Here is a 23,718-nt window from a genome sequence, read left to right on the forward strand (position 1 = left end):
TATTTTTTCACATTTTTGACCCGAAAAAATATTTTTTCTTTACTATTTGCATTTAAAATTGTATGTTCAAATTTACTGCGTTTTCTTTCATTTTTTCAAGTCTTTGAAATTATTTTCCTAACCTAAAAATAAAATGTATTTTTTGTAATTTTTTTGACATTTCCAATTCTGAAAACGTTCGCTTTTATTACTATTCATACTAAAAATTGCATATTCTAATATATCGCGTTTCTTCAATTTTTAGATTATTTGGATGGCTAATCTCACTTAAAAATGCAAAAAATTGTATGCTTACATTTTTTTAAATTTTTGACTCTAAAAATACTGTTTTTTTGAACATTTAATATTTTAGTATACTGCCTTTTTTAGAACATTCTTATATTGTTTGGAGTAGTTTACAGTGTGTGTAAAGTTAACACTTCAACTTTCTGCACCGCAAGTTTTCTCGCGAGTTCTGTTTGCACCCGCAATAGTTCTACAGTTTTTGATAGTTTTTAACAATAGTTCCGGCAAAATAATATAAAAAACATAAGTTTGAAAATATGAGGTGCTAACTTCCCCTTGGCATTCCAACCTTCTGCACCACAGGTTTTCTCGCAAGTTCTGTTTGCACTCGCAATAGTTCTACAGTTCTTGATAGTTTTAAGTAATAGTTCTGCCGAAATAATATAAAAAATTTAAGTTTGAAAATATGAGGTGCTAACCTCAAGTTTCAAAAAAAATTTTTTCCATTATGAAATCTTATAGTTCTCGAAAAATTCTACAATTCTAGATGGGTCTTATGAATAGTTCTGGCTTTTAATTAGACCACTCGCAGCGCGACTAAGATAAGCAAAAGATACCTTCCTTCGCTGCGTTTGCGGAAGTGTCCGATGTGGCGGAAGATGATTGCCACATAATACTTTTATAATACAGCCCTGACGGAAAAATTTTTACAGAATTCTAAAAGACTACAAAAATTTACAAGTGTTCCAATTCTAGCATTTTTTTGTAGTTTCTACAGAAAAATGCTAGAATTGGAACACTTTTGTAAATTTGTGTAGTTTTTTAGAATTTTATAGAAAATTTTTTCGCCGGGAGGACTGGTAGAATTTTTATATTTTTGGAGTGACATTTAACTCCAAGAAATTTAGTGAAATTAATTGCAGTTAGAATAGATAATATATCTGCGATATGAAAAGAGAAAATAGATAGATCAATTGAGGCCCCTCCATAGAAAATATTAAATGCTAAGGAGAGGGTAGGGTAAATTATTTAATCTGTTCCTACTCCTGAGTTAATAAATCTTCCCAGGAGATTGCTTACATCAATTCTCAAATAAAACTATAACCGTGAAAACGAAAAAATTCGACAAATCTGTTGCCAATCTGTTGTCATTTATGAATACAGATCTGCTGCATATTTGGCGCACTTCTGCTGTGAGTTTACGTTGTAACATTTGTTCTCAATATGTTGCGTAAATTTGTGATTGTATTGTTAATGACAGATCTGCTTTGGTGTTGCACCCAATTTGATATCAGGATTTGATGACAATTTTAGCTTGCAATTAGGGCGCACTCAAGGACTCAGTAGGCCATGGTTTTAACAACCCGATTCCGCAAGAAATTTTTAGCAGTCTGCTAACAATTTGGTAGCAAATGGTTAGTTGGGTTAAAAAACTTTATATGGTGATATATAATTAAAGTCAATAATAGAAAAATATCTACACAAAATTAATGTAAACGTAAAGTTCTAATTTTTTTTTAAATATTTAGTTTAAACTGATACTTATATAATGCATATAATTTTTTGCAAATGTGTAATTAACAAATATTTCTATTTTTACTTTCTTTTAAAGAATTAAAACCGATAAAAAATTAAATATTCAAAAAATCAAAATAGGCCGACCGATTTAAAATATACGCGTGCAATACCTTCTGCAATTTTAGGTTATGTCAACTACTCCAAACAATATAAAAATGTTCTAAAAAGGACAGTACATTAAAATATTAGATTTTCAAAAAGGCATTTTTAGTGCGAATAGCAATGAAAGAAAATATTTTCAGGATCAAAAATGTGAAAAAATTGTAAAAAATTATACATTTTTGTCATTTTTAAATTAAGGTAAACAATTCCAAAAAATCTAAAACAATTTGAAAAAATGTGTAGTATATTAAAATACATAATTTTCTGTATAAATAGTAAAATTAAAAAAGTTTTTATGTTGTTAAAATGGCGAAAAAGTATCAAAAAATGTGATTTTTTTGCAAGTTTAAACTTGACTCACTACTTTTAAAAATCTGAGAAAAATATAAGAAATAAGCATTTCTGAGACGCGCATTTTGCATATAGGTTCGCGCTTGCAATGAACTGCGTTTAGAAGTTACAGCGTTTTAAAATTAAAAAAAACTTTTAGAATTGGTGATCCCAAGATATAACCAAAGTTCACGAAAAAACTGTTAGCCATACCCTGTAAAAAATTTTTTCAAAATTTTTTAAGGACCCCGCACAAAATTATAAGAAAAAGTTTTTCTGTCGAATTGGTTAAAATTTTGGAGTAAGATGACGACGTTAAGGTTTGTCGATTTTTCCTAATTTCTGTGATGATGTAAAAATAATGATCAAAGGTCTGTTTTTTATTCCTGCACTGCTGCACTGGTGCAATAAGTTAGAATAAATATTTTTTCTCATTCTAACTTATTGCACTAGTGCAGCAGTGCAGGAATAAAAAACAAACCTCAATTTTTTTAGATTCACTAAAGTTTTTTATATCCACCATAAAAATTAAAAGCTGTTAAATAAATTAGAATTTTAAGAAATTTCGATTTTGTAAGAACGTGTCAATTTCGTTATCTTGTTCCTTTATATGAGTAAGATGACTTTCAGTAGTGAAAGGAGTGACATTGTAACTTATCTATTGTTTATCTGTATAAACATCAATTTTCTTATTTATTTAATTATTTATGTTATATTAAAAGTACAATTACTTTATTCTTTAGAAATAACGAAATAAATAAATTGCATATGATAAAATTTACTTATAGATTACCAGTATAACCAGTCTCAAATTACAAACTTAATTTGCATAACATTAACGTAATTACGTTCGTTGCGGAACACAATCTTTAAGTACAAATGCGTCATCTAACATCATCCGTCATCTTACCCGCAATCATAGTATTTATTTATTTATTTAGTAAAAATGTTACACTGCGAGAAATAAAAGATATAAATGCATTAGTATGTGCGTTTTCACCTATACTATATCATGATTTTATTTACAAACTGAAAATATTTACTATAATTACGTCATTTCTTATAAACAAGTGCCAAAAAGTTACGCATGGATGTATTTGAAACACATGTCTTATTATATTATCCACTTTTATGGACCGATTGAAACCGAACTACAGATAATTTACTATTATTTAAAGCCTTTTATGAGTTTAACATTGGGTCGATATCTGTTATTAGTTTAAAAAAATTAGGGATTTGTCATCTTACGTACTTGTTATCTTACCCCCTTTTTTCTACATTGTTTTAAATTATGTGTTTAATCGTGTATATCATGTATCTGTATTTTATGTATTGTTAGTGAATTATATTATTACAGATAAATTGTTAGAGGAGAGAAGGCAGACTAGATGTGGAGTTATGGAATTCTCATATACCTTATGTTGTGTTCTGGAGTAACTATTTGAATTACTTCTTTATATACTGTTTAAACGTTATAACATGACCACTGATTATTAGTGTTTGTTTTGTTGTCATAAAAGCATTTCAGTATCACAAGTAGCCGAAAGTTCTATAGGTGTCTATTCTTTACTTTATTTTGAGAAATATGTGTTGGGTACTAATTTTTTAACATTAGTATAATTTAAAGGGCTTGAATATAGCTTTTAAATGACATAATTAAATTTAATGTTTGACGTAATGCGTGCATGCATTTGATGTGTAAAATTATACTGTTTACGTTCAGGGTTATAGACCCTTGCGATTGTTGCAAATCTGAGTCCCATAATCTCTTGTAATTTTTTTTACAATATTTTTATGATACTTAGATAATATTGTTTGTTATTGGGAGTATAAATTAGTTTGGTCCGTTTTTTGTGGTCAAAAATGCATTTATTTCAGAACAAAATAAATGAACAGATTAATCAAAGTATTATCCATCGCTGGCTACTACTTTTTCCCACCTCTCAGGCAATTTTCGAATTTCATCTCGAAAAAATGTCTCGTCTTTTGAGGCGATCTAAGTTAGGAGCCAATTTTCGATTTCTGTGAACCAAAAGAAGTGAACCGGTAACCTGTCAAATTGTGCTGCATCCGTCGGAATAACCAGTAATCAGAAGGAGCAATATCCGGAGAATGTGGCGGGTGTGGTAAAATACCCCACTCGAGCGTTTCCAAATATTTTTTTACCACTTTTGCGACATGAGGTTGAACATTGTCATGCAGAAGAATAACTTTGTCATGTCTTTGCTCGTAACGGCTTCTGGCCGTTTCTCTCGTAATGCATGGCTCAAACGAATCAATAGTCTATACCGATCGCCCATAATGGAATCACCAGGTTGTAGCAGCTCATAGTGTACAACACCCTTTTGGTCCCACCAGATACACAGCATGACCTTTGAACCATGAATATTCGGCTTTGGTGTTGATGTTGAGGTCGATGGCAACGATTGACCGGGCATAGCGTAGTATTTTTTCTTTTTGGGATTGTCGTGGAATATCCATTTCTCATCCCCAGTCACAATCCAATGTAAAAAACCTTTTCTTTGTTGCGTTTGAATCAGCTGCTTGCAAGTGAAAAATCGCTTTTCAACGTCTCTCGGTTTCAGTTCATAAGGCACCCAATTTTCCTTTTTTTTTTAATCATTCCCATGGATTTCAATTGTACGGAAACTGCTTGTTGAGTCACTCCCAATGATTCTGCAAGCTCCTCTTGCGTTTGACTCGGATCTTCATCGAGTAATGCCTTCAATTCTTTGTCTTCGAATTTTTTTGGCTGTCCAGAGCGAGGCTTGTCTTCAACGCTGAAATCACGATTCTTGAAACGTTGGAACCATTCCCTACATGATTTATTAGTTGGAGCATTGTCACCATAAACTTCCACAAGCATTCGATGTGCTTCAGCTGCACTTTTCTTCCAATTAAAGCAGAAAACAAATCTCTCGTAAATGCTGCTTAGTTAACACAAAATTTGACATATTCAACACAGTAAAAAAACCAGGTTTTTGTATGAAACTCAAAGTGATATAAACTGAATATTATTAACAGATGTCTAATCTTTTTGAAACCACCGAAATCAACTGTCACTATGAAACATTCATAATAGCCAGAGCCATTTTTTGAAAACGGACCGAACTAATTTGTACTCCCAATATAATACTTTTATAGTACATTTAAATACACAAAGTTGCAAAAGCCAAAGATTTTTATATTTATACTTGTGATTCTTTTAATACTATGTACAAGATATTGATACTTTTGTGATACTGATACGTAATGTCCGCCAAATTTTTTATTTTTTTGAAATAAAAATTTTGAGAATATTCGTTGGTAACGTTCCATATTTTCTTACAGGTTTCATAACCGCAATCTTTTTTCCCTTTTCAATAAATTGTTAATTATATTTGTTATGTATATCCGAAGAATTTTTGCTTATAACATGGTTGATAGAAAGACTCTATGAGTAATAAACTTGTATCAACAAGAATTATGTCATACAAATTTTTACTGAGTCATTTAAATAAAACAAAATGGTCATAACCCCCTTCTCTCTTCTATATGCTATTTATAGTTTATATTATTTATTTTTTAAAATATACTTAATATTTTCTAAAATTTAATATTAAAGAAACGTGATTTTTTTTGGTATGTGATTAAGAAACATTAAAAAACAATAAAATAAATTTATTTTAAAGCTGCATTAAAAACCTCTAATTTATCTGGAATTTTTAATTTTCAAGGATTTTTTTTACAAAATTTGAGTATACACTTTGATAAAGTATTCTAAGAAAGTAGTCACAAAATTTTTTTTTAACTTGGAAACATTAGAAACTTTGTAGTCTCTGCTTTTCATTATTCTAAAAAAATTTTTCAGCTATGCTACAATTCAGGTATGCTATAATTTATAGAAAAAAAAGTGATTATGGGTTGTATAAGTATTATACTTGTCACTTGTATTATATTTGTTATTAATAGACGAATTCTAATTACTGAAATGGAATCGAATCATTTGTTTAATAGTTTACCGTTCTGTAATAGCACTAATCAATACACTAGTTGATATTGTTTTAAAAGACTTACAGAGTATTTTTACTTTTGAACATTTGAAAACTTCTTCAAGTACATTTTAATATTGAATTATATTTACTTACTCATTTTTTTTAAACTTGTATTATTACACGAATATATGTAATTTGAATGGTTTTTGATTATTTAATTTTTTATTTAACTTTTTATTTTGACTGTATATTTTGAGTTATGCAAAATTAAAGAATAACATAGGATTTTGGTAATGTAATTCCTTAAGCATTCTGACAGGTTTATTCACAGACATTTCAACAGGCTTTATATAGGCCTTTTTTCGAATCTTTTATATCAAAGTAATTGTAGATAATTCGATTGTAGTTCTTTTTTTACTGCTTAGCTGTAGTTTACATTACATGTATTAGATCTTCAGTACTATATACAGAAGATTTATGTGTATGTACATACATATTAGATTTTGCAATACTTTCTATTTTAAGTAAATATATAATTTTATGACAAATACTGTTTTTCTTTTAAATTAAAACCAATCTTTTGAAATCTTGAACGCCAGCGATATAACTTTACACGTCAAAGACATGCATGCATTACGTTAAATATTAAATTTAATTACGTCATTTGAAAGCTACATATATTCAAACCGCTCAAGTTACACTAAAATTAAAAATTTAGTATTCGACATTTTTTTCAAAGTGACATAAAGATTACATGCTTATAAAATTTTCAGTTACTTGTGATACTGAAATGCAGCTTTTATGACACAATAAACACTAATAATATATTAGTGATCATGTTATAATGTTTAAACAGTATATAAGGAAATAATTTTTGATCTAGAATTCAACACAAAGTATACAAGGTAAGAATTCTCTAACATTATCTATAACTGCCCTTTCTCCTATTTTTATTAAATTATTGTTTTATTTTTTTTAATTGACTTAAACTATATAGAAGAGAAAATAAAGAATTACCATGAATCTTTGCTTGTTTATTAAAATTTGAGAAAGTTGGTGAGAATAACTTTAGAAAATTTCATAACTATATCAAATTTACTAGTGTCAATTTTCAAGACTTTATGCCGATCTTTTTCAGCTTTATGCTTATATTCAGCAATGTTCATGAGATTTGCAATCAGAGTGCAACCACGCAACATGCTTCTATTTGCCTGCCACTTTGTCAATGAAGGTGCACAAATTACACAAGGCTGTCGATTTATTAAGCATCATTATTTTAATAAAAAAGAATAGTATGTCGAAGAACATATGATATTGACTATACAATTAGTTTTATATTGATGTATATAAAGATCATATTATTATAAAATAGAAAAAATATATAAGTTAAATGTGTAAGTATATATTGTCTCCTGATGAATAAATGTAAATGTAAAAGTAATAAAATCTCATGTGTTAGTTTATTAAAATATTTGTAAGTGGTACTGACGTAGAAATTAAGTTGTCAACGTGGCATCCCAAATAGCACGGAAAGTTCAAAAAGAACTCAATTGTATGTTATCAATTATGTCACCAATTATGAATTCTTTTTGAGATCTTTTTTATAAAAATAATTCTTTTTGCATCTCAAAAAGAATTCATAATTGGTGACATATAATTGAGTTCTTTTTGAATCTCTGTGCTATCTGGGATTTCTCACCTTTGATCCATTGAATAAAAAATATCAGGAAAGAACATATGGCAAAAATATTGTGGTAGGATGTGAGACGAAAATGCCTCGTAAAGCTAAATTGATTACTATACTTAATAAGCATCATGCTACAAGTGCAAATCTGGATTCAAATTGGAATACTTTCAGCGCTGACAGCAGAAATAAACAGCCGACATAATAGACTTAGGGCGGGTTTATCAATGTTTAGCTAAGAGTGACTGCTATGTAACTAAAAGTTAAGAGATGGCTAAGAGTTATTGTTCTAGTCATCTATCTATGCGTTTATCCACCCCACTGTTGACTATTAGTTAAGTAACTGTCAGTTACATTTGTTTTAATGTTGGTTGGTAGCATTGTTAGCGGTAAACATAACCTAAAAGCGATATATAATCATAGGCTTTGTGTCAGTAAAATTGGCATTTAGAATACGTATTACGATGGATCCGAAAAAAGATAAAAGGAGTTCCAATTTTACCGCTAGCGATAAACAATTATTATTAAGGTTGTGTAATGAACACAAAAGTATTATTGAATGTAAAAAAACTGATGGTTGCACGTGGAGAAAAAAAGATGAGATGTGGAAAGAAATAGAAAATTTATTTAACAGCTCTACAACAAGTATAGTAAGTTTGTTCGGATATTTTTTTATTAATATAGGAATACGATATGCAATATACAAATCAGTCAAAAAATATATAAATATTGTCTTAACAGCATCGAACTGTGAAGCAATTAAAATTCAAATACGAAGCGATAAAAAGAGATTTAAAGAAAGAACGAGTAAAAAACAAGGCTTATACAAGAGGCACTGGTGGAGGACAGTATATACCTCCACCCGTTACAAACACAGAAGAGGAGAACGAACTATTACAAACAATCGAAATTAGTGTTGAAGGATTGACAAATACGTTTGATTGTGATGGTTTGTCCGGTAAATAATTGTTTTATATGTATATAAAGATAGATTTATAATCTGTTTAATCAATTAATGGATCCAGAAATGCAACCGCTCACTGAACGGCTAAGTAGCAATGAAGATTAGTGATTTACTTTGGATCCAACAAATCTCCAACAACTGCTTAGTCAGTGAGTGGTTATGCTTCTAAATGCACCTATTGTAATGTGAATATAATCATAGAAAAAAATTACATGAGATCACAAATTACTAGTAGCAGTTTAGTTATCTTTGTCATTTTTTGTCTTTTGAAATAATTGTTATATTGTTAAGGCAACAATAATTTACTGCTATCATTAATCTATAGATTGATTGTTACATATACAATTATGCTTATTAAATTGTTTTAAAATATTAGGCATTGTTGGAATTGAATTATCAAATAACACTGCTGTAGCAACAGAAGGTGAAATTGTAGAGATGGATTAGAGTAATCCTATTCCTCAAATGTTAAGAACACCAGTCCATGAAGCACTTATTGTTTCTAACAATGAAATTCCGAGTACCAATGAACATCCCGATAGTCAAGAGACATCTACTAACAATGACATTCCGAGTACCAATGAACATCCCGATAGTCAAGAGACATCTACTAACAATGACATTCCGAGTACCAATGAACATCCCGATAGTCAAGAGACATCTACTAACAATGACATTCCGAGTACCAATGAACATCTTGAGAGTCAAAAGACATCTACTAACAATCAAAATACCAGTGAACATCTTGACAATCAAAAGACATCTGCTAACCAGCCCATACAGCAACAAAGTAATTTAAATAAACAATCAATAATATTAAATAATAAAAATTTTAAAAAAGTATAATTAAATTATAATTAAATATTTTATATAAACGTTTTAGGCAACAATTCATGGCATAGTAGAAGACGACCAGTTTTGCATAAAGCAAGTAAATCTTCAGTTAGTGCTGCATTTGAATTGCTTGCTGAGAAAAAAATACAGTTAGTTAATTGGCAAATAGAACTGGAGAAAATAAGAAGAGCCCACGTACGACAAAAAAATCAACTGGAAATAGATATCTTAAACTTACAAAAGGATGAGATGCAATTGAAAGTAGATTTATTAAAAAAACATTAAATTCATAATATCAATTATCTCCTTCTGTCTCTCTGTATTTATCTCTTTGTAAAAAAAACATATAATTATATTTTTAATACTTTTATTTTCTTTTTATATTATTGTTTAATTAAAAATATTTAGTAAAATTATTAATTACTTTACTTCATTATATAATGTTTTTTAAAATCTTTGATTGTCTTTTTTTGATGTTCTTAAATATAAGTCTTCTTTAATAGACCATTGTTCTTAACATTTGAGAGACAGGGCATTCCAATTCATTTTTATCAATACTTGACTTTTCTGATATCGATAATTATCGGTTATAATCGATACATTCAATTAAATAAAATCAATTTAATTACAATTGTTTCTCAGCCGTTTTGTGTTTTTAATGTTGCTTTTATAAATAAAAGTTTATTGTACTTTTTGTTTTCAATAATTTTTGTAATGTTTTAAATATTTTTTATAAAATTTTATATTTTATTACTTAGTATAGTTTGTTGTACAAATATGTATACTGTGGTTTTGGTGCAACATATTATACATATGGAGTTTATAAACAATTATTTTATTTTAAATACATACCTAAAAACATGTAAAATGCAAAATATTTTTTATTGCTCTTTATATGTGATTGACAGTATGTGCGCGCGCGTTATATATATGTAATATATAAAGTGTACGTAATGTAAATTTAAAACAAAACTTTTATTTTTTCTATTAATAAAAAATTTCTTTAATAAAATAAAATATAATTATAATAAATTTGAAAAATAATCAGCAATTAATTGTTCCCTTGCATTTCTGTGTCCATCATTTGGCTGTAATGGTTGAGCATCCCAATCTTCATTAAAAATATTTTGGTCTGGATTTAAATCAGGATCTTGTGGTGGAAGTTCTTCATTTCTTTCGCATGCAATATTATGCAGAACTGCCGCGGCGACAATAATAGCCATACTTGTTTGTAGCTTTAACCGTAGTCCTAAAGATAAAACGGGAAAACGTCTTTTCCATACACCATATTGTCGTTCTACAGGATTATGTGTGCGAATGATTGCCTCATTATATAATTCTTCAACGTCATTGTGAGTATTAAGTAGCGGAGTGATGACAAACATTGTATTAGTATAACCACTGTCTCCAATCAATAAACTATCACCAAATTCGTTGTTTTCAAGTCGTTCCTTCACTCTTGAATTATTAAATATTGTTTGATCATGAACTGATCCTGGCCAACGTGCTACAATATCTAATATTTTAAGGTCAGCCGAAGATACTGTTTGTACATTAAAAGAAAAGTAACCTTTCCTATTTCTGAATAATTCTGCATTTGCTCCACCTTTAAAAACATTTAAAAAACTAATGAAAACTACGTAAAAAGCATTTATGAAAAAAGTTTATATAAAAATAATTAACCAGGTGATTCGATCCTAACGTGTGTGCAATCAATAGCACCAATTATTCTTGGAACTCTTGCTCTGTTATAAAATTTTATTCGAGCATTACGGATTTCTTCAGCATTAGATGGCATTTTTATATATTGAGGACCGAGTTGTGCAATTGCAATTGACACTTGTCTAACTATTTTACAAGCAGAACTCTTGCTAACACCCACAAAATCACCGGCTGCTATTAACATGCTTATGCTACATCTATGCTTGTGCCTAATGCATAGAATCTGAGAGTCAATAGCAGCTTATCGATTGGTCTAATAGCATGATTTCTAAAATACAAATATTTGTTAGTTAATATTCTAAATTAGTAATAAATAAATAAATAATATAGATATATATACATGTAGTTACCTATCCGTAGGACTCTCAATGGACTCTTCTATTTGTTCTAATATAATCAAAACTGTATCCTTTTTTAATCGAAATCTCCGAAAAAAATCCAAATCATCCCATCTATCAAAGTGATTGATTCTTTCTCTTACAATATATGGTCTTTTATCCCATTCCAAGAATTCAATGATTTCTTCATCATCGTTAATAAAATCATTTAAAATATTTTCAATATCGTTCATATTTATATCAATAACAATAATTAGACTATACAAATATAATACATAAAAATGAGATTGTTATGTTTCCCCGCACAGTTCACCATACAGACTGCTAAAATTTATTAGTTATGCAGTTAGCAGACAAAAAATCTGCTAGCTACCTTAACAAACACTTTAACCAACAGTTTATGCGTAACTGTTAGTTATTCCGCTTTGATAAACACATAGCTTACAGTTAGTATTTAACTATTAGTCAAATTTAACTTAGCTGAGCATTGATAAACCCGCCCTTAATCTTGAAATGGAGAGGCATGTGTAAAAAAGATTCTTATTAGAAAATATAAAGTTAGCACTTTAATCTAATGAGTATAATAATTCAAATTCAGATTCAGATTTTAGGAAAATAAATGTACAATTATTATAAGCAAACTCCACGAATGTCAAAAATTTATTGTATTCAAATTATGTAGATGTTTAGCAATATACTGATGCTGATTTTAAGTCATTTCCGATAAGTTATAAAAATTTTTGAATAAAGTTTAAAATAAAATGTATAATTAATTATAAAATTTTTTTACGTAAAAAGTATTTAAAAAGTAATGAGTTTCCCAAAGTCATATAAAAATACACTTTTTAAAAATAAAATTACTTTACGTAATAAAAACAAATTATAACGAGTTCGGTAATGCAAAGCAGTAAATATAACGAAACAGGTCAATACCATGAGCTAATACAGATTTCTTATAAAATTATAATTCATTGATTGATTGAAAATAAAGATAATAAATGTAACAAAACAAATAGAAGTTAATACGCAGTAGAATAATAAAAAACTTTCGAAACCTTTTGACTTTACAAAATCCTCAGTCGTTAAAAAATGTACAAGATTAAAGAAAATTAAATATTTTTATACTGTAAACAATGGATAAACAATACAAAATTCGAAGACAAAAACATATCCCAAAAAATAAGTTAGATAATAAAATCAGTGGTGAAAAAAAAACAAAGTAACGCAAGAAGTTTTACATATTAGTCATAATTTTTTTGTTTGTCACGTCCAGCCTTGTAGGATTTAATTTTATTTATTTGGTTGGAAGGATATTTCAAAGGAGTGCGAATAAGGCAGGAAAAGACGTAACGAAACGTAGAATTCCCGTAGGCACGCAAATTAAGAGAGGATAGGTGCCTCTGGCTGAACGCACCTTTTGCGACTGGGAAATGTGGGTCAGCGTGCCAATGGGCCTGTTATAATCCTGTTTTCCGAGTCGTGCGCTCGTAGGTCCAAATTTCGAGTCAGCGAATTTAATCACTTTAAAGGGCTACATACACCCAGAGACATAAAAAATAGGCCTTTTTCTCGATTTTTTTTCGAAACGTAATGTACGTAATTAATCCTAGTTTTCTTTAATTTAAAATACATTCTTAGAACATGTTTCAGAATAAATTTGAACTAAAAATATCTAAAAATGGCGGAGATATTGACCTCGTCGCAAGACCATGTTGAAAAAAGGTGCTCCGCGGTGCCAATTGCAGCTCGTACAGGACTTATCTGAAACAGACCAGCCTAGAATTTTCTTAAACTGAATGATATTATCTAGTCTTTATTGTAGCCGATTTTTAAAATATCGATTTTTGGCAAAATGGTGGCCGTTTAAAGAAAAAAAGCGATTTTTTAGGGTAAAAATCGGTCGTTTTTTTAACTTAAAAAAAGTAAGAGTTCTAAAAAAAACCGCCACGATAAAGACTGCCTTTTTTGTGTAGATTAAGCCTTCCAATTTTCAAGTAAATTGGTCCGTTTTCGAGATATTTTTGGCACGCGTTTTAAAAACATGGTTTCGAGAAAAACGCGTTTAAAGTTTGACATTCGGTTAAAACGTAGATAATTTTTTTTCAAACTTACATGGAGTCATCCACTCCAGGGCCATACAGTGAACCCTCCCCAGATGTAGCGGCATCAAAGGCTTCGATTCCAACTTGCCGGCGTAATATTCTTGCGTAAGCTATCTGCTGCGAAGGATTAGAAAGCGCCCATCGCGCCCCAGCATCGTCGAACGCGCTTGGATCTTTCTCGCTATATCTCCGACAATTTTCAAGGAATCACATTGAAACTTGCAAGGGATATTCTCAAGACTTTATACTTTACGAATATGCAAAAAAACGAAAAATCCATTTTTTCAAAATTTCTGGGTGTATGTAGCCCCTTAACTCGGAACTGGACTAGGTGCAATTTTTGATTAGGGATCAGAAAAGGTAGGTCGTTCAAAAAATTTAAATAAGTGATCAAGTTTTGCTTAAAATTAACAAAATATTTATTCTACCCTGGTGGAAAAATTTTTTAGAATTTTTTAGATTTTTCTCAAAATTTCTAATAATTTTTCCAATTTTTTATAAGAATTGGAACGTTTCTCAGAAAAACTTAGATGAAAAATGAAAAATTCTGATTAGTTTAAAGAATTTTTGAATTATTCTGAATATTTCTAAAAATTTCTACGAATTGATACATTTCTTAGAAAAAATTAGATAAAGAATGAACAATTGTAATTATTTCTGAGAATTTCCGAGTATTGAATATTTCTAAGAATTTTTGAGAATTTACGAGAATTAAGGTAAATGTCCCTATTCCCGACCATGTTCCCTCCACCGACCATTTTGACGCGAAACGTTGTTTACGAGCCTGTTGATTCATCAGCTCGTTCATTAGTGAAGTGGAAAAATTCCAGAATTTATGTAGTACAAGAGGATTGTAGCGTGTAGAGTAAGTACGATAATAAATATACTTTTTTTCGCATTTCTTGCCACACGTCATCATCCACACGTATTCTTAAGAGTGAGGTTAAGAATTGTCAGTCGTCTAACTAGTTCGTATTTCGTTCAAAATTCTTTTGTAAAGAATAATTCGAACGCTAAATAATTTGTTATAGTTTGATTGCCATACTTAGAAACAAAAATCAGTCGAAAACTGTTATTTTTTTTATTTATTTGATGGTCGAGGTTAGGCACAGCAAAATGCCTGCATGTCCCCGTTGCCGTACATATAAACGTCACTGAAGAAAAGAAATGTATTATTGAAGTCGAAAAAGAAAGGAAACGCTTGAAACGATAAGAAAAGGCAAGAGAAAAGCAAAAGATATAAAATTGATTGAATCAAAATAAAATATTGATTGAAATAAAATATAATATTGATTAAATTAAAATAAAATACCTATTTGTATGATTTATGTATATTTTTTGTTTATTATTGATTTATGTTCGTTTTTATGTTTATTTTTTGTTTGAAATCTCTGCCTTGCATGCTCTAAAAAAAGGTGGTCGGTTATGGGGACATGCCTGGTCGGCATGAGATACAGCTGGTCGGTAGAGGGGGAACGCACTAGTACCGCTTTATTCCTTTCTATTTAGAAAACTACTTGACGGAATGGATTGAGTACGATTTTTGGAAAGTGCATGGATGAAGCTATCTACCAGTATAAAACTCTTTATCTAATTTATTTTCGTCACGCTTGACAACGCCATTTTTTTGTTGGGTCGACCTTATAGGTGTCGGGAATAGGGACATTTACCTTAAAACATTTTTCACAAGGGAACTGACGGAAGTGTCCCTCACCGATTTTAATGCGCTTTGGATATGTTGCAGAACATAAAAAAATATTAGACGTATTCTTTTCGCGGCGTATCTCGACGTTTAGGGGTTGAAACCACCCCTTGAAAATAACGCATTTTTTCGTTTTCGGCAAATATCTCCGAAAATATAAGGTTTATGAAAAAAGTTTTGTACAAAAGTTTTGTGGCATTTTATACTCTTTACAACGGTGTATTCATATTTTTCAAAAATTTCAAATTTTTAATTTACCCTTACTCTCATCCCCCTTTTTTGCAACATTTTGAAAATTTTGTAAAGACAAAAATTAAAGAGCATTAAAAGCCGAATCTATTCATATATAATAACATATGGGTTCCACTATTCCCAATTATTGGCAAAACGAGATGATAATCTCGTGTTATAGGCGCCGCGCTAGAAATAGTGTTGCGTTATTTCTTTAGTCGCGTCACACTTAATAATTGCCTTTTCTGCGTATAATTTTATATTAAAACATAAAATGGATTAATCTTAATTACATAATACTCGACGTATTGCACGATATGAAGCATAAATGCATATATGTAACGAAAGTAACATATATGCGTATGTGCGTACATTTTCATTATTGCAAATGCGTATATAGATTAATATAAAGCAAAATATACTTTTAATATTGAAAAATACCAATATAATATAACAAAATATCAAGAAAAAAGTATAAAATATAAACTGCAATAACTATTTGCATAATAATGTTTACACTATATACACACAGCACACTTTGATAATAAAAATAATATAATATAATTTAAATTAATAAGTTTGAAATATTAATTAAAAAATATGAAGAAAAAATAAAAGAAAGAATAAAGGAAAAGGGAAAAAAGGTTGGAATAATTGTTACAAACATAATTTTATACAATAAAAATTTTTATTAGGCAGAAGTAAAAGAATATTAATATTCATTGCATGGGTAAAGAAAACTGCTAAAATCTTACCAGTGTTAATAATCTAGAAACACATCCTTTTTAAAGAAATCAATATGGAATTTGTTTATATATGTCTTCCATTTATGGCACATATGTATTACAAAGATGATGTTCATCGAAAAAATGTTATACAAAGCGATTTTCTACACCAGGAACAAGTTATTATGGCTATTTCGTCATAAAGATCGCATTTACTGTAGAATTCTTTTTAAAACAAAAGTTTATCGGTATAGCCTGCAGGTATTCATCGTATACATGATGTATGTATCCATTTTTAGTGTAGATGTATGTATCCACGCATATTTAAATACATTTTGAAATCTGGGCGACAAGAATTGATTGTGTGTTAATGATTGTAATTTCAATATATTATTTCTATTATGAAGATCTAAAGCCAGATCCAACAACATAATAGTATCAGAGAAGTATTTAATAAAATTTTTCCACAACTGAAATCCGTATACGTCTAATAGCTGTATTTTTCCTGTTGTACTGGCCGGAATAGTTAGGAAAACAATATCTGTTGCAGAATCTGGTTTAGTTTCTGAAATTATGTTAGGACAATGTCCATTCCACGAGTCTAACAACAATACTGATTGTGGCCCGACATTCGGAAAAAATACTTCTTTTAGCCAAGTTTTAACATGATTTGATGTTAATTTGCCTGATTTTGAAGTTGTAACGAAGATATTAGGCGCGTTGAATAATGTTTCTTGTACTCTCGGACCAAATGTTTCTGTAATTTCCTTTAATACTATAAAAAGAGGTGATAATAATCTGCCATTAGCCGAAATAGTCATAATTGAATTGTATAGCTATGCGTGGTTGCTGATATAGACTGTACTACAGATTCTACGTTTTTAATATCTTTTTTGAGCTAAAGTACGATCAGAATGAAATTCTAACTGAAATCCACTCTGATCCGAATTATAAATATTTTTCACACCGTATCGATTAATATAATATTTTACATTTGTAATAAATGTATCGCATTTATTTTCTAAATCAGGTTTTGATAGTAGAGACCTTTTTGTAACAAATTTTGTTATTTTTCTGGACACAATATTTTTTTTTTTTTTAATTTTTGTACCCATCTCTTTGAAGCTTTGAATCCTGCCGCATTTTCTATTTTTTGTGCTCGAGAAACCCATCGAGCGATGTCAATGTCATGAATGATGATTTTTCTTTGAAGTGCTTTATTAAAATGGTCTAATGTGTATTCAGAAATTTTTTTGAATTTTTCAGCCTACTACCACCTTGAATGATTCGGTTTCCCCATCGTCGTAATTGTCGTATCTATATAACTTTTTTAAATTTTTGCGTAACTCCTTGAAGCGATCTTGGTTTTGTTTTACCGCTTTTCCAGTATTCCACAGCTTGCCTTTTATAGTCAGTTGATATTGTTTTTTCAACTGAATCGCAAATTACTTTTTCTGAAATATAGATTTTCTCTTTATTCGCCTCTAATAAATCCACTTTTTCTGCTTCTGGAACCTCAAACTTATCGTGAAAATTTAAAGTTTCTTTCTCTTCAAATTGAAATTGTTCATTATTTTTTACTTCCAATAGCATATGTTCAATTTTTACATTTATTTGTCTTTCCTGCGAAGTTATCGGAGTATTCGGATAATCCATACCATTGAAGGTTATCATAAGTAAAAATATTTTATTATATTAAGGCTTTTATCCTAACTGGTATTTTAATTCTTGCTCCACTTGTTTCTGTTTTCCATATATTATTATGTTGCATTATATGCATATATAGTAATGATTTAATGTATTTTTATAATTTCAATAATATTAAAGTAAAGAAAGACAAAAGGATAAAATGTAATACAAATTAAAAACAGATACTTATACAAAAGAACAATACTTTTGACAATACACTATCTAATATGGGACTGTCCCGATTGCACACATAAGCGATTGGACACAGTCGCGATTGGACACGGACTCGATTGGACACAGACTCGATTGGACACGGACTCGATTGGACACAGACCCGATTGGACACAGTCTCGATTGCACACCGTCCCGATCGGACACAGTCCCTATTGGACACGGACTCGATTGGACATAGATTTGATTGCACACCGACCCGATTGCACACGGAACCGATTGCCCACCGACCCGTTTGCACACGGACCCGATTGCACATCGACCCTATTGCACACGACCCGTTTGCACACGGACCCGATTGCGCACCGACCCGTTTGCACATGGACTCGATTGCACACGATACGATTCCGCATTGCAGATAGTACATGGGTTAGCGACTTGGACAGGGTGGCTGCGGGAGGGGAGCGAAGCCCCTCTTGCACCTCCCGTGTGTGTGTGTGTGTGCGTGTGTGCGTGCGTGCGTGCGTGCGTGCGTGCGTGCGTGCGTGCGTGTGTGTGTGTGTGTGTGCACACACAAAGCATTTTCTGCACCACATGGGTTTGCGACTATAAAATATGTATAAGAAAGAAAAATATTATAATATATTGTATGTATTTTTATGTCTGAGTTTGCCAAGTATAAAAAAATTATGATAAATATTTATGAAATTATTAAAAATAAATATTTATGCTATTATAATCTAAAAATACATTGGCGCAAAAAAAACGAAACAAAATTTTTGATCGATTTTTAGGCAATATTCAAAGTGATGCAACTTTGCGAAAAATCATCCAAATTACATGTACTTTTTTCAAATTAAAGGGCAAAGACTTTACTTTGAGAATCCCTACGCGAAAGTTTGATTTGTTAAGTGCGAACTTTTTGTATCGCATGAAAACCAAACATGTGTTTTTTAAATGAAAAAAGTAAAAGTTTGTTATCATTTTATCTAATATTAAATTAGATTCTTAAAGTTCATTCTTTTCTAAGCAATTAAAAAAAAAACATGTCGATACGATGTTTTTTGTTGATTGCACATGAGTTTGAAATTTGCACTGCATTTTAGGGTATTTCAGCGAATAAATACGGTATTTTTTGAATATCATGAATTTTGAGTATCAATATGATATTGAACATTGATTTTATTCGTGTTTAACTCAATCATACCGCCGTCATTAAAGTGACCCAATATTAATATGCATGTGATAATCAGAACTATTTTCCTTTGTACTATTTTTATCACTAATTGAACTGATTAATCTTTGTGCAAACGCCACCTCGGATATGATATTTTTTTAAGTATACTTGTGCTTGCAGAGGTAAAATCATCTATTCTAATTCTTATTTTAATTCTTGCAATACCGTACACATACGCATATATGTTACTTTTGTTATATATATGCATTTATGCTTCATATCGTGCAATACATTAAGAATCTTAATTACATAATACCCGACGTATTGCACGATATGAAGCATAAATGCATATATATAACAAGCATTTTCTGCACCACAGAATATATTGCAGAATATACTTAAAAAAATATTATATCCGAGGTGGCGTTTGCACAAAGATTAATCAGTTTAATTAGTGTTAAAAATAGTACAAAGGAAAATAGTTCTGATTATCACGTGCATATTAATATATATTTGGCAATTGATGGCTTTGACGACAATTTTTATAAAGAATTGACGATTTTGACGACATTTGTTGATTTTGACGTCGGTCGTCAAATTTTTACACGTTCAATCGACGATTTTGACGACTGTCGTCAAACTATTCTAAAACGGACAATTGATTAATTTGACGACACGTGTATATTTTGACGACTGTCGTCAAACTATTCTAAAACGGACAACTGATGGATTTGACGACACGTGTATATTTTGACGACTGTCGTCAAACTATTCTAAAACACGCAAATGATGAATTTGACGACACATGTATATTTTGACGACTGTCGTCAAACTATTCTAAAACACGCAAATAATGAATTTGACGACACATGCATTTTTTGACGATTGTCATTAAACTATTTTATACAGTGTCAGAAAATTTGCACGAAGATAGAGTGACCGCTAGGCACGCAGAGAGTTATTGTTTATAAACGACAATGGCCATGCCGAGTTTATAAACAATTTTAGCAAACCGCGAATGCGCGTCCTGCTGGGCGGACTTATCTCGCCACGCTTACCGGTACTTGGCGATATTTCCAAGTCGATTACTTTTAAATAAAAACTCATTAAATATTGAAAAAATTGTAAAATGGTATAGGACATTTTCAGTCAATTTAGTCTGCTCTACTAGATGCAACTTACGTTAGCAGATTTTGAGCACAGCCTGCTATCAATTTTTGATAGCAAACAGACAATATTTAATAAAAGATCTAATATATTTGATTAATTGATTAGATTTAATTAAATCGTGTTGCCAAATATATTAGATATTTTATTGATCGTTTAAATATGCACGATTCTCTTATATTGTACACGATGCACATATGAAAACAATAAGATGAAGTCTTGTTAAAATAAATTCTGAATTTTTTAACTAAACTCTTTAAGAATCAGAATTTGCCAGAAGATCCCTGACAAAATTTGACCACTCTTCCGAATAACACAGAGCCAGAAATCATGTCACTCTTAGTAACATTAAAAATATATAAAATATATGAAGCTTTTAATAACAAGGAAAGAACATGTAGAACATACAATAATGTATTTTTTCACTTAGTACAGTAGATAACTCACCACCATGTTCTAAAAATATAATTACAATTAAATTTTGTAATTGTATTAAAGCAGAAAGGTGTTATTTTTCAAATTATTTAAATTCATTACCACTAAGTAAAATCTGAAAAAGTAAGTAAAATTAAAGAGAATTAATTACGTTACCTGTCATGAAGATCAAATTCAGCAACATGAGTTTATGCCTGTTGACACATATTTCATATTTTGTAACTGCATTCCATCCATTACTTTCCTGATATCATTTTACATTTTGCTAATTTTACATCTTGCAAAACAAACACTTTGTGCAATAAGCATACACATACATATGTTTTAAAAATATAACTTTAATACACATAAATTTTTTGATAAAATTAAAATATAAAGGTGTTGCTTTCATAATTAAAATCCAGTAAGTTTTGAAAAGAATTAATAATTATGTTTCAGTAATAACAATTCATTCCTGTTAAAATATTCTTCATTTTTTGTAACGGCATTCCATACAGTTTTATCTACACAATTCTCTTCGCAAAATAAAGTATAGTCATAAACTAAGTTATATCAGCAACATTAAAAAATAAAATTACATAAATTTGATTAAATTTTGGAATTATACACAATATATAACATAACACTTTACACCCATTCACTGAATTACAAATATACAAGACAAATTAAAAACAAATATGATTATCTAAACATATGTTTCAAAAAAGAGTTATATTTTTTCTTCAATAAATACAAATGATTAGTCAAGCTGCAATGTTGATGATTTCGTTACATTGCACAAGATTCAGATAGCGGAGACAATAATGATAATCTCATGCTGAAATGAATCCCATGTATTGTAACTGCATGGATCCTTTTGTAATTCCTGTTGCCACTTCTTCAATATTATTTAAATTAATACAGTTGTGAATACCAATTCACCTCACTTGTGACAATCACACAATATATATTTAATAAAATGCAAATTTAATTTCAAAAACATAAAGCACAGCACTTTAATTGTTACAAATTTCGATAATTATTTAGTTTAAACACATCACCTCAAATATCTCAAGATATTAATAGTTAAAGTTGACGAATATTTAGGTTATGAAACCTGTCATACCGACGAAACGTAACATCATAAACATGCTCCGCGACCATGTGCGTACGCTCGGTGACCACATACACTCTATGATCATTGGCCTGTCCTTTGGTCTGTTCTTTCTAGTTGCACTGATGCACTGATGCAATAAGTTAGAATGAGAAAAAATATTGGCTGCGATATTTACTTCCGATATTTACTGTCAGTACTGAAAATCTACAGTATGGATGCGTTTTTAAATTCGCAACGGATGCACTGGAGTGTTATTCTATCTTTGTTCAACTTTCCGTAAGTAACAAAGATGGAATGACATTCTGATGTATCTGGCTGCATCCGTTGCGAATTTAAGAACGCACCCTATATGTAACGTAAACTATAGATTTCAGTACTGACCTAGTTTACACCGAGCACTTAGTACGCGTATCAAATAGTAAATAACTAGTGAATGTGTTTAATCATTGGTTGATCAGCTTAAATTCACTACTTGATACGCGTACCAAGTGCTCGGTGTAAACTAGGTCACTGGCAGTGAATATCGGAACGCAGCTATACTTGTCTTACTTTAACTTATTGCACCAGAACAGGCCACTTTTTAGCTGCACTGCTGCACTCTTGCAATAAATTTAAATGAGAAAAAAATATATTTGTCTCACTTTAACTTGTTGCACCAGTGCCGCTAAAGTGAACGGGCCACATGGGTCTGTTCGCGTCACATATTCCGACATGCTCCTATTTACCCCAACGCACCCCAATACGTTGATTCCGATGACACCAGCCTATTAGAGTGCGTTGGAGTGAGTAGGAGCCACTGAAATACAAGTGGTCTGTTCTTTTTCCCTGCACTGCTGCACTGGTGCAACAAGTTAGAATGAGAAAAAATATATTTGTCTCACTTTAACTTATTGCACCAGTGTATCAGTGCAGCTAAAAAGAACAGGCCAAATATAACCGGAACGAGTGCGGCGGTAGAATCCTTTTGTTCAAGGTGATCCGAGAGAGAGAGAACGTTCTAAGAGGTATCCTTGTTCTTTTTTAACTAACGTGTTAAACAAGGATAAATGAACGACATCTGTGGCAGCCACTACATAAACGAATGCACCCAAGGATTCTGCAGTCGCACTTCCGGTTATATTATAGCCTTGTTTATTTTGTCTGTTCTGGGTCTACTCGGAGCACAAACCCAAGCAGACCAACGCAATCTAATAGGTTGATTCCGATGATGCCAACCTATTAGAGTGCGTTGGTCTGCTTGGGTTTGCTCCGAGTAGACCCAGAACAGAATAAACGAACAATACTATTTTTTCAGTGGCTCCTACTTACTCCAACGCACTCTAATGGGGTTTTCGACCAGGGTAGCGATCATGTAATTTTTTCCTTAAGGCGGAAACGTGAAAAGTGAAAAGTTTCATGTAACTATCTCTTTCTATTGGTGTTGAATAGAAAGAGACAGTAACTTGAAACTTTTCACGTTTCCGCCCTAAGGG

At 30.6% G+C, this 23,718-nt stretch overlaps 2 protein-coding genes and 1 pseudogene across 9 annotated transcripts in view; 2 read left to right on the plus strand and 1 right to left on the minus strand.

Moving 5' to 3' along the window:
* The window catches only part of LOC105831245 (mitochondrial pyruvate carrier 1), a 55,427-nt gene that overhangs the window by 12,863 nt on the left and 18,846 nt on the right, over positions 1 to 23,718 (plus strand). The window contains exons 3-5 of one of the 6 annotated variants that reach the window (XR_004964290.1): positions 3,593 to 3,668; positions 6,983 to 7,114; positions 7,348 to 7,481. The exons of 2 other annotated variants lie outside the window; for them this stretch is intronic. Coding sequence is in view for 3 of the 4 variants with exons in the window: in XM_036290756.1 (XP_036146649.1) it covers positions 8,317 to 8,543; positions 8,635 to 8,851; positions 8,919 to 8,962 (488 nt within the window). In the remaining variant the exon portion in view is untranslated. Of the gene's footprint in view, positions 1 to 3,592; positions 3,669 to 6,982; positions 7,115 to 7,347; positions 7,656 to 8,316; positions 8,544 to 8,634; positions 8,852 to 8,918; positions 9,230 to 17,777; positions 17,989 to 23,718 lie in introns of those variants that run through there. 3 more of the 6 variants (XM_036290756.1, XM_036290759.1, XM_012671242.3) reach the window with 3 other exon arrangements.
* LOC118646886 lies at positions 8,923 to 10,018 on the plus strand. Of its 3 annotated transcripts, none has more exons than XM_036290760.1 (3): positions 8,923 to 9,006; positions 9,234 to 9,647; positions 9,741 to 10,018. In XM_036290760.1, exons 2-3 carry the CDS (start codon positions 9,323 to 9,325, stop codon positions 9,974 to 9,976), a joined length of 561 nt encoding a protein of 186 aa, XP_036146653.1. In that variant the 5' UTR covers positions 8,923 to 9,006; positions 9,234 to 9,322; the 3' UTR covers positions 9,977 to 10,018. The 3 variants fall into 3 exon arrangements, with proteins under 3 accessions (XP_036146653.1, XP_036146655.1, XP_036146654.1); XM_036290762.1 differs by lacking the exon at positions 8,923 to 9,006 and having other exon boundaries at positions 9,305 to 9,370; positions 9,479 to 9,647; XM_036290761.1 differs by lacking the exon at positions 8,923 to 9,006 and having other exon boundaries at positions 9,309 to 9,370; positions 9,425 to 9,647.
* LOC105828239 lies at positions 10,671 to 14,309 on the minus strand (annotated as a pseudogene).

The sequence above is a fragment of the Monomorium pharaonis genome, chromosome 8 (genome assembly GCF_013373865.1).
Source record: "Monomorium pharaonis isolate MP-MQ-018 chromosome 8, ASM1337386v2, whole genome shotgun sequence".
Classification (NCBI taxonomy): domain Eukaryota; kingdom Metazoa; phylum Arthropoda; class Insecta; order Hymenoptera; family Formicidae; genus Monomorium; species Monomorium pharaonis.

Bases quoted from the DNA above. Each gene is read 5' to 3' on its own strand.
- LOC118646886 (XM_036290760.1), top strand. From the start codon at position 9,323: ATGTTAAGAACACCAGTCCATGAAGCACTTATTGTTTCTAACAATGAA. The intron at 9,648-9,740 runs GTAATTTAAATA...TAAACGTTTTAG, and splicing joins CCAGCCCATACAGCAACAAA to GCAACAATTCATGGCATAGT.